Source organism: Quercus suber, unplaced genomic scaffold, assembly GCF_002906115.3.
Source record: "Quercus suber isolate HL8 unplaced genomic scaffold, Cork oak 2.0 scaffold_401, whole genome shotgun sequence".
NCBI lineage: Eukaryota > Viridiplantae > Streptophyta > Magnoliopsida > Fagales > Fagaceae > Quercus > Quercus suber.
Window position 1 is genome coordinate 222,998 of NW_027069852.1, and position 16,990 is coordinate 239,987.

The 16,990-nt window shown below is 37.0% G+C and overlaps 2 protein-coding genes across 3 annotated transcripts; both read right to left on the reverse strand.

The window, feature by feature from the left end:
- Positions 1 to 26: 26 nt before the first annotated feature.
- LOC112005189 (uncharacterized) lies at positions 27 to 2,690 on the reverse strand. The gene is made up of 5 exons (XM_065761220.1): positions 2,384 to 2,690; positions 1,272 to 1,537; positions 970 to 1,185; positions 744 to 846; positions 27 to 509 (listed from the first exon to the last, which is right to left on the reverse strand). The coding sequence occupies exons 1-5, from the start codon at positions 2,484 to 2,486 to the stop codon at positions 448 to 450; spliced, it is 750 nt and encodes a 249-aa protein (XP_065617292.1). The 5' UTR covers positions 2,487 to 2,690; the 3' UTR covers positions 27 to 447.
- Positions 2,691 to 8,793: 6,103 nt separating this feature from the next.
- LOC136061040 (uncharacterized) lies at positions 8,794 to 13,411 on the reverse strand. 2 transcript variants are annotated; one of them, XM_065761209.1, is made up of 6 exons: positions 13,072 to 13,411; positions 12,045 to 12,271; positions 11,564 to 11,674; positions 10,565 to 10,714; positions 10,023 to 10,264; positions 8,794 to 9,280 (listed from the first exon to the last, which is right to left on the reverse strand). In XM_065761209.1, the coding sequence occupies exons 1-6, from the start codon at positions 13,302 to 13,304 to the stop codon at positions 8,957 to 8,959; spliced, it is 1,287 nt and encodes a 428-aa protein (XP_065617281.1). In that variant the 5' UTR covers positions 13,305 to 13,411; the 3' UTR covers positions 8,794 to 8,956. The 2 variants fall into 2 exon arrangements, with proteins under 2 accessions (XP_065617281.1, XP_065617280.1); XM_065761208.1 differs by having other exon boundaries at positions 12,997 to 13,411.
- Between the last annotated feature and the right edge of the window lie 3,579 nt (positions 13,412 to 16,990).

Sequence of the window (16,990 nt, forward strand, 5' to 3'; positions counted from 1 at the left end):
GTACATAAAAAATAATGACATCAACATTGAATCGAACACCTAAGATAAGATACATTTACTCATTATTCAAGGAAAAATATTGAGAGCATTAATTCATGAGTGCACTTTCAATCAACATATTAATGGACAAAAATGTAAACAAATATTGCTCACCATCAATACAGACTACATAGAATTATAGATCTCTATTAGAAAAGAATAGTATCAGCATTAGACAAGCAAATCTTTTCTTCCCTGAAGAATGGTTGAAGAGATAACTAATCCACAGCCATGTTGATTTAGTGACAGCCAGAAAACCATTACAGAAAGATTCACTACCCCTTCTCCCTTCCTTTGCTGGGTGGAGCACTATCTTTACATAACGTAGCCATCACTATAAAATGAATACACCCTCAATCAGCCGCTTCCGACCTCTCGAAAATTCCTAGTTCTGTTGCTCAAAATCAATTAGATGTTTAATGGGTCTGCCTCCGTATCTTTTTCCTTCAATGATGTCCAGTCTTGTGTCTCTGTAACAAATACAAACACAGTCAACTATAAGCACCAAAATAGCACGATAAGTAACAGGTATCAGATGATCCAGGAATAAACATTTAGAGTTTAGATTAGAATTCAGGTTATATTGTAATTCATGGACTTAATCTTGGACAATTACAACACAACACAAGCCTGAATTAAGTATGATACAATCCAATTCTAAAGCTGAATAAGAGTAGCAAGACTATATAGTTTAGGAATAATACTTGGCTTGTCTGCTATCACCATGAGCCGCCTCTGCAACAAACATGCTACAAAGAGGAAAATTGAGCACATGCCAAACATAACCGTGATGGGGAACGCATTAACCTTTAAAGACAAACCAAAAGAACTAGTCAGTGACAAACAGTGGGAGGCTATCTACACATGCCCTAGCCAATAAAGTCTCAAATCAAGCAACATATTTAAGTATTTAGAGGAATGCAAACATACATTGTACAGCACAATGCACACAAAAATATTGAGAGGAATGCGGAAGAAGTTCATGATGGTGCTCCTGGCCTCCTCTGGAATGTACTGGGACCTCATTTTCATAATGGACGGCCAGAAAATTCCCACACAAGCCTCAAAAGCACAGAAGCCAACAACTTGAATACAGCCTGCAAATGAGATGCTTCCACCTTTCACCTTGGAAGGTGCCACCATGAGCTGTTTTGAATTACTGAAGTTAGAAGACACCAGAAGAGTATAAGACTACATCAATATCAAAGTGCTATAATGGAAACATGACATACACTGGTCAGAATGGGAAGCAGGAGAGAGACAGAAGAGACTGCAAAAACAATCTGCATGTAGCACTCTACTCTGGGTGATGAGCGGGCCATCAACCGAGATGCAAGGGAGCTTCCCATCATTGAAGCCAACATAAATGTCGCAAAGATGAAACCATGAGGGATGTCCTCGTCATTTGGGCTCAAAGCAGGAGTCCAGAGAAACACAAAGGTGTACATTGAACCTTCAAACAGTGACTGTATTGCACCAAGCAATGCAATTTTCTCATCTAAACCACGAAAGGTAATACTGAATGAGGGACAAACATAATGAAGCAAAATAAAGAAAATGAACTTCATGGAAACATATAAATACACAATGAGAACGATGGAAGAATAAGCAAGCCAAAGAAACCAAAATCAGCCTGATAAATGATTTTTTATTTTACTCAAAATCAACTTATTAATTCACAATATCCTGGATCCAAGAGAAGGTAACAATTTCATGAAAGAAATTATAAAATGCATTCACAGGCTGAACAAAACCATAAGAAAAAATGGCAAGCTGTATTGCACTGAGAAACACAATATTCTCATCTAAACCACAAAAGTTAATACTAAAGGAGGGACAAACATAATGAAGCAAATAAAGAAAAAGAACTTCAAGGAAACAAATAAATACACAATAAGGAAGACAGAAGAACAAGCAAGGCAAAGAAACCAAAATTAGCCTGCTATATGATCTTTTATTTTAATCAAAATCAACTTATTAATTCACAATATCCTGGATCCAAGAGGAGGTGATGATTTCGTGAAAGTATTTATAAAATGCATACACAGGCTGAACAAAACCATAAGAAAAAATGGCAAGCTAATAGCTAACAACGCCCAACAGCTTGCCACAGTAAACAGGACCATCTTAAGACATGTTAAAGATCAGAAGCACAACAATTGTTTGAACAAGAATTGAATGGCATAATTGATTGCTGGGTGGAATAATCAGAAGATATGTCCTTGATGCAGGCTCGAACACTCTCTAAAGATATGTACTCTTGAAGATCTATTTTCAGTATCCACATGCTATGATTGTATTTAAAAAGAATAAAACAAATGTATAATTAAAAATGGAACTTTACCAGAAGCAATCGCCACAGCAGCACCCCTGAATTGGGTTAGCAAGTTCTTGCTCTCAGAAGGATCTCCATAGTTCTCGGTCCATGATGATAAAATGATGGCCATACCAATAGCAAGAAAGCAGGAAGCAGCATCGAAGGGTGCCACAGGGCCAAGAGCAAACGTATCAACTAGTAAATTACCAAACAACCCAGAAATAATGGCAACAAGACCATTGCCAAAAAATATTGCCTTTGAGAATGTGATTGATAACCATTGTTGTTCAAAGCCCCTCTACACAGATTAAGGGGAAAACACAATTAATATTTATTAATATGAGAAGATAACATTCATAGAAGATATCAAACATCGGTTGTTAATTATACTGGAAGTTGGTTTTAACCACAAAAAAAAAAAGCTAAAAATATGATAATTTCCAAACTATATCCTTCAGACACCAAATAATGAATTCAGGAAGTGGAAGTAGAAGCAGGAGCAGGACACTTACACTGATAATATCGTATTCTGAAGAGTTTCCAAATAATTAAATTAGGACAGAACGAGGCAGTTAAATTGAAAAAATTTCAAACAGTCCAGTTTCCAGGTTTCAGTCTTTCAGACACCCATGAAAGGGAGCAACCTTTCTTTCTTCCTCTTTTTTGTTTTCCTCCTTGCAGTACTAGTACTATTTTTCCTTCTAATCACAATATTCTAGAATTTAAAACAACTTGTGGGCAAATGGAATGCTAAAATAATTGTTTGGAAAAATTATAAGCAGCATAAATATATTTTCTTTTTTGACAAGTAGCATAAATATCTATTTCTACTAATTACATTGAATTTATTAAGAACTCTCATTAATTATATGTTTACGGTCTCTTTTGGGTATCTTACTGCCAAGGACTGCATCAGACCAGACACTTGGATTAACTATAGAGATGGAAAATCTGCTTATATAAAGAATTTTATGTCAATATGGAATTGAAAAGATACAAAATAAATTTTTCACTGTGACCGCCCTGCCGGTTCCCTGTTGGGGGAAGGTTGGTGGGGATTACAGATTTAGTCCAATAAATCTGCACTCACTCGATTCCAGTTTTACAAATAAACATACTTTGAGCAAGCCTAAACAAGACTAAACAACCTGTTTTGATCATGGTTTGCCAACAATACAAATTAGAGTTCTAAATACATAAATTCCTAAATCTTTAGAACCTAACAAAAGATTAGGGAGATAGGGGGTCCCCTTGCCTTATTCCTCTAGTTGGGGAAAATGGCTCTAGATTACCCCCAATGAAAAGGATGGAAGTTGTGATAGTGGTAATGCAACTCATGATAATCTCAATGAGATTATGAGGGAAGTTGAATCTGCTCAACATGCTTTTTATAAAACTCCACTTAAGCTTATCATAAGTCTTTTCTAAGTCAATCTTAAGAGCCATGTAACCTACTGTCCCTCTCATTTTGCCTATTGTATGAATGACTTCTTGGACTATGATTGCATTATCCACTCCCTTCTTCTTTGAACAAAGGCTGCCTAACAAGGGGAGATAATCTTATCTTCATAGGGGTGGATTCTCCCAACCAACACTTTGGAAATGATTTTATAAATAGAATTACAGAGGCTTATGGGGCTGTAACTTCCAATAGTCTCAGGACCTTGCACCTTTGGAATAAGGACAATGTTTGTGCTATTGAGATATTCAAGAATTTTTCTATCTCTAAACACCTTCTTGATTTCTTCTCTAACCGAATCCCCAACGATGTTCCAAAATCGTTGGAAAAAACCAGCATGAAGACCATCCGGTCCAGGAGCTTTAAAAGCCTTCAAAGACCACAAAGCAGCTGAAATTTCCTCCTCGGTCACTATATGATTGATACCTTCTTTTTCTTAATCCGAAAGTTTGGCCTGCCATTGATAGTGGTAGTTTAACTCCCATGTGGCCGAATCCTGGCTTGTGGTGTACAGCTTAGAAAATCCTTCCCTAAAATAATTCATAACTTCCCTTTCCTCAAAAACCAGTCCCCTGCCCCATTTTTAACTACCAAAATTTGGTTCCTTTTCCTCCTGGTTAGAGCTGAAATGTGATAAAAAGAAGTGTTTCGATCACCCAACACCAACCAATTTATTCTAGCTTTTAAAGCCTAGAGCTCCGTTTCTTAGCCATTCACCATGTCCAACTCCTTAAAGAGCTGATTTTCTAGGTGGATCAAAGGGGGAGAGGGATTATTTGCAATTGCTCTTTGGACCCCATCTAGCCGAGCCATGATTCTTTTTTTCTTGGCAAAAATATTCCTGAAATGGTTCTTATTCCACAACTTAGTCTTCTTAGCAAAATTTTCTATATTCTCCGATAGATCCCTAGCCCTCCTCCAAGCCTAATTGACAACTTTCGAAAAAGATGGGTTGGAGAGCTAGAAGCTTTGAAACTGAAACGGTCTGTTGAGATAAGTCATCCTCTTAGGTAGCGTTTCAAGAAGTATTGGGCAGTGATCCAAGTGACATCTTGTAAGATGGCAAACTCTGGCTTTTGGGTACAAGAGACACCAACTCGAATTCATGAAATATCTATCAATCAATTCCTGGAAAAAAGCAATTGGCATCTCTCTTATTGGTCCACGTGAATCTTGGCCCATTAAATCCTAGATCCACCATATTACACCTATCTAAGCAATCCTTGAAAAGGAGGGATCTGTTAATGCTCACTGGTCTACCCCCAAGTTTATCCTCATTAATCAGTGGTTCATTAAAATCACCAACTATCAACCAAGGTTTATTATGCATCCTCGCTACTCTGGACAGATTATTCCATAAGATACATCTCTCCTCACTCCTAGGATTAGCATAAATTGCAGTAAAAAACCAGGAGAGGTTAGAGGATAGTACCTTAACTTCAACATGAATCCCTTGTTCTGTATTAGCCAGTTTCTCAATCTCCACCATGTCTGAATTCCACTAAAGCCACAGGCCTTCGGCAAAGCCAATTGTCTCAGTATGGATTGCACCATCGAATGAGAGCTTGTCAGTGATCTCCCTAGCTCTTTCTCCCCCAAGTCGGATTCCCATAATCACCATAATTGTTAGGTTGTGATTCTTTGCCAACTCCCTTACATGCTTCTGAAAATTGGGCTTCAAAACACCCCTACTATTCCAAACAATAATATTCATGGTGAGCTGATGGTTAAGGGTTGGGCACTCATCAAACGGGGGCAGCAACTCCACCTCCATCCTCAAGTTCCATCCTAACTTCGCCATCATTTCCTTTGTTCGCCCCTTCCCTGGGCATAAGGTCAGACAATGCTCAAAACCCCCATGTTCATTTCCCTTGCTAATGAGTGCATGTTGAACTCCAGGGTCAGCTTGGACACTTGATTCAGCTTGGTGGCATGTCAGTTTCCCGTTACAGAGTGAATCATCCTCCATGCTATCTTCCGCTCCTCCTCCGGTGACAACCCATCGGACATAAATTACCCCCAAGAATTGGGCATCTTCCCCCACCTTGGATCCGTAAGAGGGAGGTACCCCAGCTTCATACTTTACTCTGTCATCAAACAAATCATCTTCCACGCCTCCTTCAACTTCCTGTCAAACCAACCCATTATGTGCGTTGGGTTTACTCGGATTTCTGCAATCACAATCTCTTGGATCTCCACTACTCTTCCCCCTAGATTGATGCCCCACTTCGGGTTGGACTGAAGCTATAAACTAAAATGGATTTTCTGATCTTCCCTTGCTGCCATCGGTTTTACGCCAAAGCCAAGTCTGAGTGTTTAGTGCAAGTGTGTTCTTACTAGTGTGTGTGGTTGTCTTCATGTGAGTAGATGAAGCCCTACCCCTGGCTATTTCATTTTTGCCCTTTATTGACGGGCTTATGTGAGAAGTGGGCTCAGTTCCATCCAAAGTAGTCCCCATGCGAAATGGTCCAAGCTGATCGTTCTTTTTGCTGGGTTCCAAATCAACTATATTAAGCTTATTGACCTCCTTGGCCTAACCCACGTAATGGGTTTCATAGAAGGGCCTTGCCCACTTGCCTGATATGACAATGATCTTCCCGATCCTATGGGGCCTTCCAAAGCCATGGAATTTCTAGAGCCACGTTGTCCAGCTTTCTTGCGTGTCACTATCATCCAATGCCTGTACGAGTTGTTATCCGTAGCCGCTCCACTACCTTCTGACATGCCACTCCCACTGGTTGTACCATCCGTGCCATGCATCATGCGTGAACCTACTGAGTCACCATGTTCATTGTTTCCTTCTTTCACCAGCAGTGTAGAACTCCGAATGATGTGTGGGCAGTCATCCTTCTTATGTCCTATCCTACAGTAGGCAAAACATAATTTATGGATTCCCTCATAGACCACCAGCTGTTCAAATCTACCTATTAGCACTGTGTTGATGAGTGGCTTATTCATGTCCACTTGAATTCATAACCTCGCATATTTCCCTCTCGCCTCCATGGCTGTTTGGGCATCAATTCGTAAGACTTTGCCAATGGCTTCTCCAATCCGTTTGAGCACCTCCATTTCATAAAGTTCCAATAGAAGCTCGTGTAAACAAACCCACACCGCTATCGATGAGACATTGGCCACTGTTGGTTTGAAGAAAGGCTCCCAAGGTCTGATTGATTGGAAGTTCCCTCCAATGAACCAAGGGCCTTTCTCTAGAACTGAATCCATATCCTCTTCCAGGGTGAAATGAACGAAATAAAAGTCGTGTCCTAGATCGACGCAGTCCAGTCTTCCAGTTCGTTTCCAAAGAAGTTAGAGCTTGCTTTGGAGAAAATTAAAACCAACCGATCTTTCGTACAACTTGATAATCAGCGTTTGAGTCCACGGTCCTCTTATTTGCAGTTTAGTTTCCTTGGAAAGCTTCGCTGCGGCTAGACCTTCCCAAAGATCTGCGACCTCATTGTCTGACTCAGCGTCATCTTCCATCAAATCTGTAAAGTCAAAAGCTTCTACAAAAGCTCCTAGAATTTCTCTGAATAATTTGTCCTTAACGGATGCTTTAGGAGACCCCCATGCATTCTGGTGGCTCTGTGACTGACCGCCGTCACTTGGGCCGTCATTGAAGTCAGCATGGTGAACGTCCTTAAGCTTCTTTTTACTTTGCAATAGCTCAGCTTCCTCCTCTCTAGAGAGAACCCGATGTTTAGTGAGAACCATACTCACCCCGCAGCATCATAACTTCACCAATGGGAATTCTTTCATTTTTATTCCTCATCAACACAATTTGACATTGCAACTGAAGTTTCTTCTTGATGATGCTTTATGTCTCCCACAGACTTCTGACTGATCATCTAAGCTCTAGATTCATACTATTTTGTGGGAGACCAAACATGGAGTGCCAATCATGCGTTTCATGATTTCAACTTTTTCTCCATGTGGGACTCAACTCAACATATCCTAAAGGTCTAGCTGCTCAATTCCTTACTATGTTGTCACGATCTAGGGAAATGCTAGCCAGATATATACTGCCAGTCATAATCAAAATTCTTCTTGATCTTTTATATAATACAAAACAACCTAATAGACACTTGATGTGGAACTCAAAATATACTCCCACACAAATCTTCACAATTCAAATCTACATAATTCAAGGCATTAGATCAATTCTATGTACGTATGTATGTATAGTGGACTGGTAAGTATACTCACAAGTCACAACAAAGCAAGGGGGCTAGGATAAGGGAATTTAAATCGAGTTCTTTATTCTTGTAAGGCACAAATGAGCTAGACTGGAATGTGCATGGCTGTCTGGTTTGGTGCTTTGGATAATGATTTTGCTGACTGGAGATGAAAGCAGTGTGCCAATACCTCAACTTACCATCACCAGGGACTCGTGCTATGTCTAAGAGAAACCAATCAACTTCAAGGTGAACTAAATGCAATTGGATTTCACAAACATAGGACTAACAGGAGAAGCTACACCTTTTACAATCGCATAGCAGCGAAGTCTTAGTACCAACATGCAAGACATACAAGTTGGTCTTGTTTTCTTGGAAAAGGGGAGGTGGGGAGTACTGCAAACCGTTGTTAATGCAAATACAACTGCAATTTCCTAAATGAATTTGGTACTGAGTCTCTGCTCCAGTCTAGCATCTACATTGCCAAATCTCTTTTCCGTTAAAGATCCATGGTGTTTGTTAAGGATTGCTGGAAAGGTAGGTTCCATAAGAGTTAGACTAGAGATGCGTGTGGTTTGGAGCGCAGTACTTGCTTGTTTGATATGAAACATTTGGGGGAGAGATAAATGAGATGCTTTCAAGGAGATGAGGGCAAATTACCTTTATATGCATTAAAAGATGCTAACTTCTTGCAAATCACTTTAACTGTCGAGGTGACATGTTGTGTTTAGTGTACAAAAAAAATAGTGTTAATGGGAGAACTCAGGCAAAAGATGCCATCACCAATCACAACTTGCCACATCACCAAACTGTGAAATTTTGTGTAATATCACTCATATTTTTGGTGCTTCACTTGTATACTTCACCAAGACATTGAACTAAATTATAAACAGATTTCCATATTGACAATGTAATGTCTGCGCGCAAGCACACAAATTGTACAGGACTGACATTCAGAAGTGGTATTTTCTACATATGTCTGAGTACTGTCAATCCAAAACCAATGCCAAGAAAAGTTGCAATCGCAATTCCAAAAATGCCAGCAAGAATTGCAGGAACGATCAATGAGCCCCATCCTTTGGCTGTGGCCATTCCACATGCTGTTGTAGGGCCTCCAATATTGGCATTTGATGCCAAAAGTAACAGCCTCAAGTCAAAGCGAAACAGCTTTCCAAGTCCAAGGATCACAGCAAGATGAACAGTGACTTGAATGAGAGCAAACATGAAAATGCTAGGTGCTGTATTGATGACATTCCATATGCTCCCACTAGCACCCACCGCAGCAAAAAATACCTGCCAAGTAAACCACCTTGAGTTACACATTTCAGATCATATATACTTATTACATCACAAGATAAATAAATGGGGTCCTTCATAGAAGGTTAAGATCAATTCTAGGATTTGCAAGCAAATTAGTCTTGTCTTTTTTTGTAAGTAAGTTCAGAAAGTGTAGTCCAAACGTGTTCAACACGTCTAATTTCAGAAGAATAAAACAGATTTAATGAACCAATCAGATTAGATATAGGTGGCGGGATTTGGCTTAATTTGAACCATTATTAGTACTTTTATGAGATAGGGGGAAACAAAAACAAGATAAATGATAACCAATAAACTGAACATGTAGACACTAGTAAAGAAAACAAATTAATTGAGGGTTTAATGTTTGATGATTATAGCATTCACATGATGCTTTATTTTGCCTAATTAGATCATATCCTGCAGACAAATAAGAAGAATTGTATTTGCAGCATGAAAGCTCAATGGGTTTGTTTGTGCTTTCCACAGTCACCACAATTTGCTACATAAGAATCTTTTTTTTTTCCTTTTCAACTCAGAAAAGATGAACCCATATATATATATATATATATCAGCACAATCTGTCTACGTGTCTATGCATGTGAGCAAGAAGCAAATGCTAAGTACCCAAATCCAGAAATATACCTGCATAAGCATTCACACCATAAAGCAATAATTCCATATCAGAGGAGCATTTCCATATGATGCAAATTGACTTAACTGGAAATATTTCAATTACCTGCATCAAAACCAGGGCAATAGTTTCACCAGCAGGTGCAAGGAAACCAAATTTTGTTGGGAAAACAGTTGCTAAGATGACAACAACAGCAGTTATTGCTGGAAGGCTGCCTCCTTGAATTCCGCATATGTTTGTGAGATAAGTTGAAGTCTTACATATCAGAAAGGATATAGCAACAGCTGTTGCAGCCTGTAGCACAGGGAGTTTTCCTCCAGAATCAGACTCCACATCCACAGCAACATCTGCCAATGAATTTAAGGATTTGATAACAAGATTAAGGATATATTGTGTTACTTGTATTTCTCAAAATCAATATTAAACTGATGACAACACTTGATTGAAATACTTAGTTAACATATAATATTTACACTTAGCATGCTTAAACCGAAATTAATATAAACTAATTGGAAAAATCATATTTTCTATTCATACAATGATGTGTAACTACTGGAAGCTGTAGTTCAACAAATAAAGTAACAAACTAAGTTATTTCAAGAGAAAAAGGACACAAGGTGAAGTTACCCAAATTGTATACTACATACCATTAGCTGAAGCTTCAGGAGGTATTCTAGAGGCCAAAGCAAACAACGACAAAAAATATAAAGCACAAATTACATTATCTGCAGCTACTCCTGCAGCCAAAACTGATGGGGAAACACCAAGAGCCTCTGAAATTGCGATATAATTAACAGCTACAACAATTAAAAAAAACAAGAGAATCTTTATCAGTTATGTACTGAACTTGGTAAAAACAGTCATAAGTCAAAAACACCCAGGGAAACAAAGCAGAAATACCAGACTTAAAAATAAAGAAGCTGAAGAAGCAGATCAAGGGAATAAAATGTTTTCACAACTGAATGCAATATAACCAGAAGCGAATATCATGGGTGACGAAAACTGCACAGTATAATTCCCATTAACATTCAGGAATATATACATAGACCTACCCTATACCATTCTTTATATAAGAAATCAGCATGGTTTACCAAAATCAAACTGTATTGTGCATACACAGTTGATTTTGTTGGTATATTTATTGCTCAAACAAGTCATATGACCTGAGAAATAGTAACATAAACTGTGGAATTTATAGACATAACTACTTGCAATAATAATTTAACAAAAATATGATTGTTGCAAAGAGAAATGACCATGGCTACCAAGACTGTGAGCATAAATACCCACATTAAAACGAATTTGATATGTAATTGAACCCACTTTAAAATGAATTTGGTGAATACAAATATATACAAAGATTTTCTTAAGAATAGTGAGGATCAATAGCAATTCCTTCCCAAAAGCACCCATTTGAAATCACAGTGGATAGTTAACTCCACTCATACAACATAATGAAGAGCAATTCATAGAGTTTACTTATCACAGAGCTAATTGATGATATAATGCTGTTAGGAATCTGACATCATTTGAAAGTATTACAAACAATTATGATTTTTATCACTGAAATGACATGATATCTCCTTACATTTGTTACAAGAGCTCACTCCAGAAGCAATATTCAATAACATTTCCCAACAACTTACATCCACCAATATAACTACCCATGAGAGCAGCAGCTATCTTCCAATTATCTTGTCCAAGTGATCGCATTGGCACCAACAGAAATGCCACAACAGTGCCAACTATAGTTGCAACTGTCATAGACAAAAATAAACAAGAGTAACTAAAAGAAAACCAATACCATAGAAAGGTTGATTTGATAATTTATTCATTGAAAAGAATGCACATTCCTATGTGTTACTGAGTACATACACAAGCATTTGTTTTCCACCTTTTGATGCATTCTGTTATTGAGCATAAACAACAGATACAGAATTCTTTAAGCTTCTTTTTACCATAAATTTTAATAATTTGTACAAAAACAAATCTTAAGGTGATCAAATGTAGTTGTGAAACAATTCAAGAAACAAAACAAATTAATTTTCAACATTATTAAGGCAACAGCTAGAAATAGATTTAGTAGAATGCCGACCCTTAGCAACTTTATAATGTTAAGTACAATACCCGATCCAAGCAAAAAAGCCAACAGCAATGTCCCAGTAGACCGTATGACACGGCGCAGGTCTGCTCTAAACAACAGCAATGGAACAGTTAAAGGAAGCATAAACTCCATGATAATTGAATATGCCCGCGCTTCATGTGGAATAATGCCAATATTACTTGCTGCAAGGCCAACCAAAGTGCTCACCAAGGCAGCACTTACCATGCTCCCTATCTTGGTCTTCTCGGACCTTAGCACCCAAAAACATATTCATGTCATTTATCCCGTATTAAGTTACCAAGAAAGGTCCTATACAAAAATTATTTAAAAAAGAGAACGTTTTACAACATTTTTCACACAAATGCAGACATTACCTATCGAGATTGTAATTGGAGAACATTTCTTTCACCTTAATCCACCAGTGACACCACTTCTATAATGCATTAATCACAACTGGTCATATCAGCCATTGCGAAAAATGTTGTGTACTTTTCAATCTAAAATGATTTTCAAGAGTTTCCCACACAACAACAAAAAAAAAAAAAAAAAAAAAGAAGAGACAATCTTTCTAGGAATGTCATAAATCGTTAATTATGTATCCACTAATTTTTTTTTTTTTTTTTTTGAAAAAGACTATTTTCAAAAGGTAATTTTGATCCCTGAACAAAATGGGCCCAACTTCTTGGATGACAGTTAAAGATCAAAAACCACCAAGGTAACATCTATGATGTCTAATTCTATGTTGGGTTGTTCTTAAATTATTCAGCAAAAAATTGTAATAGAACCATAATTAAGAAAGCTATTTGAGAGCCACTTCATTAAAAGAATCCCCAGGAAAAATGTATTTTCGTTCCACATTTTGATGTCTTCGTAACCAAAGAAAGTCCAGGCAGAAGCCAAACATGTCCTTAATTTAAAAATTATAACTGCAAGTCCCAAAAAAAAAAAACACAGATACTGAAGGAGAGCAGGTACCAGAGACCAAAAGCACCAGTGGCAAAGAGAGCAGCCCATGTGCCCCAATGGTCATCCGGAGATATAATAGGATACCTCAGCTGTGACCTTAGCTTCACAGATCGAGTCAAGTCACGGTTCTTCTCTGCGGGTAAAAGCAACGGTGACAAAAATGTTTTCATTGTTGTTTGAGAATGAGAATTACTATTTTGGGAACAGAGAGTGAGAGCGAGTTTGTCATGGCGTGAAAAGAGGTGGAGCAACGGGATTGGTGGTGATGGAGAGAGTGGGGTGAGGATTGATGGTACTGTGAGTGTGAAGGAAACCATTAATGCTTGCTGTATGGTTTATACTTCACAGTCAACGAGTTATCTGCGAGGTTTTTTTGCTTTGAGAATTTGGGTTTTACCATTGATTTTTCATCTTCTCTTTGTCGAGTTTTGATTCCATACAACTGCTCAGGTGGTATAGTTGGGTTGGGAGGATGTGCAAAAACAAAAAGTTAACATAATAAAAAGTTAAAAAGGTTAAAAAAATATTTATCCAAAGATTTAAAAAATTAGAAGAGCTTTTTAACTTTTAATTTCAATTCTTGAGAGTGTTATTGCACCGCGGTTATTGCACTTCAATCTTAATCCAGTTAATCTTAATCCATCAATCTTAATCCAGTTAATCTTAATCCATAAAATTTTATAGTTAACGAGGATAAGTGTAACATCATGGCGCCTCATATAAAACTTAATATCATGTTGGTTGGGAGAGTTGAAAAGTAAGAACCTAATATTTTTTACATTTGTGTAAGATGTGATCTAAGCAATGCCTTTAGGAGTCTATTAAATTATGAAAATGTGTCCAAAAGAAAGTCCAGGCAGAAGCCAAACATGTCCTTAATTTAAAAATTATAACTGCAAGTCCCAAAAAAAAAAAACACAGATACTGAAGGAGAGCAGGTACCAGAGACCAAAAGCACCAGTGGCAAAGAGAGCAGCCCATGTGCCCCAGTGGTCATCCGGAGATATAATAGGATACCTCAGCTGTGACCTTAGCTTCACAGATCGAGTCAAGTCACGGTTCTTCTCTGCGGGTAAAAGCAACGGTGACAAAAATGTTTTCATTGTTGTTTGAGAATGAGAATTACTATTTTGGGAACAGAGAGTGAGAGCGAGTTTGTCATGGCGTGAAAAGAGGTGGAGCAACGGGATTGGTGGTGATGGAGAGAGTGGGGTGAGGATTGATGGTACTGTGAGTGTGAAGGAAACCATTAATGCTTGCTGTATGGTTTATACTTCACAGTCAACGAGTTATCTGCGAGGTTTTTTTGCTTTGAGAATTTGGGTTTTATCATTGATTTTTCATCTTCTCTTTGTCGAGTTTTGATTCCATACAACTGCTCAGGTGGTATAGTTGGGTTGGGAGGATGTGCAAAAACAAAAAGTTAACATAATAAAAAGTTAAAAAGGTTAAAAAAATATTTATCCAAAGATTTAAAAAATTAGAAGAGCTTTTTAACTTTTAATTTCAATTCTTGAGAGTGTTATTGCACCGCGGTTATTGCACTTCAATCTTAATCCAGTTAATCTTAATCCATCAATCTTAATCCAGTTAATCTTAATCCATAAAATTTTATAGTTAACGAGGATAAGTGTAACATCATGGCGCCTCATATAAAACTTAATATCATGTTGGTTGGGAGAGTTGAAAAGTAAGAACCTAATATTTTTTACATTTGTGTAAGATGTGATCTAAGCAATGCCTTTAGGAGTCTATTAAATTATGAAAATGTGTCCCAACACTTATTGTAATCTACCATGAAATCTTAACCTTAGATTTAGTTTGATTTTTAACTTTTCAAGTAGTTAAGCAAAGGAACTTCAATTTGTATTCCTTGTTATAAAGAAGATATTTCATGCCCTTCCTTTTTAAATAATAATAATAATAACAACAACAACAACAACAACTAGCCTTAGAGAAAGAGAAACAAAGAGAAAGACAAAGGGAAAGAAAAGGAAATATAATGATATTTATTAAAAACAAACAATGTATTCATACATTTTTAATTGAGTTTTGAGTGGGAATTTGAGAATAAATGTGCAAGATTTGGTTTGATTTGATTTTTAGAATTTGAAGAAGAAAGAGAAAAAATGATAAAGATGGAGAGACATGTTAAATGAAGTAACGGTTTGTTATTGAGAATATAAAATTAATGAGAACGTGGGAATAGATGTGCTTAAGAAAACAAAGGAAAAAAAAAAAAAACATGTAAGAAACTTTAATTTAGGATTTCTTAAATTAGTAATTTTACATGTCTACCCTATCATTTAAACTTTCTAAACAAGTAGATTTGAAAGTACTTTGGGCATTCAAAAGTAGAAATCCAAACTCATAATAATAACAATAATAATAATAATAATAATAATTAAAAAGAAGAAGAAGAAGTAGGGCCAGGCCCAAGTCCCAACTACCTTCTCCGCCTCAAGAAGCTGAGCTGGGAGAGTGACAAGGGACCCAATATAGGAACAAAAAGAGGCCCAGGAAGCTAAAGCATGGGCCATACAATTAGAAGATCTAAGAATATGGGATGGGCCATACAATTAGAAGATCTAAGAACATGGGAGAATGAACAAAAACTAAAACAAGCAGCGCAGATGAGTTGATGTCGGCGATATTGGACGAAATGGACCAATGAGTTCAGTATTTGGGGTCCATGACATTGAGCCTTCAAAATGATAACGGTCCAAATTTACTGCCAATGAGCTTTCTTTATAACTTTTCATGAGCAAGAATCTTCTTTTCAAGGAAAAAAAGTCGTTTTGCAAAATCTATAATTATGTGCTGATATGCATAATCTCACGATTCACCAAGGATGTTGAACCATGAGATACTAATAGTTTCTTCTAAACTCTGGAATGAATGTTCTGCTAATGTGCTGGCTCTCTTATTTCATGATACTAATCACAAACTCAGGATATATATATATATATATATAGACACACACATACCATAATCGAATGAATAATTTGAATATATCCAATTTTTTTTTTAAATGTACATCGTTGCTCCATGAAACATATGTAACATGTTACATTAAGTTTAAATTATTATATAAGTGTAGAATTGTAACATTTTTTTTTCTTTCCAAATATAAGTATAATGTCTATATTATTGAAATTTGAATTTTAAGGTAATCTTGTGAATATTTATCAATTTTATTGTTTTTTTTTAGGGTTCATATCTCTAATTTTTAATGCATATATCATTTGTATTTTTAACATAAAACTACAGAGTTTGGTCCAAATAGAATATTTATTCTTTTCAACCCAAAAATTAAGGGGGGGAAAATTTTAGTCCAAAAATGAAAAGGCAACCTACAAAAAATATAATTTAAGGCTCAATTAGTCCAAAATGGGACAAATGGACCTAAGTAGACCAAAGTGGTTCGTATGGACCAAGTAGACCGTAATGGACCAAAGAGGACTAAGTGAGCTGATGTAGACTAAATTGGATCAAATAGACCGAATTAGACCAAAATGAACCAAAGTGGACTAAAATGCTAAGCTGATGTGATTTAAGTTATTTAACAGAAGAGTAACAATAATAAATGTTAAGTTTCAACTTTTAGATATTGCATAGGTATAGATGAAGCTTACATTGGTTACAAATCATGCCAATTTTGACATTCAAAAAAAGAAAAGAAAAGATTTTACATGAATTTTAACACTGTCACGCCAAATGCAATGCCAAGAAAAGCTGCAATGGGAATCCCAAAAATGCCTACAAGAATGCCAGGAACAACCATAGAACTCAACCCTTTTTCTGACTAAAGGTATCTAGTTTAATCTATATCTACTGATATGGAAGAATTACACGCAGGTACCATGAGCCCAACCCGTCAGCTTTTGCTCTGGCTGACGGGTCCTCTATGACATGCTAGGCGCGAAGGAATGCATGCTAACTAGGTTAAAACAAAACCGACGGGCTGAAGTCCCCTAGGCTGCTGAACAAAGCATAAAGGCTG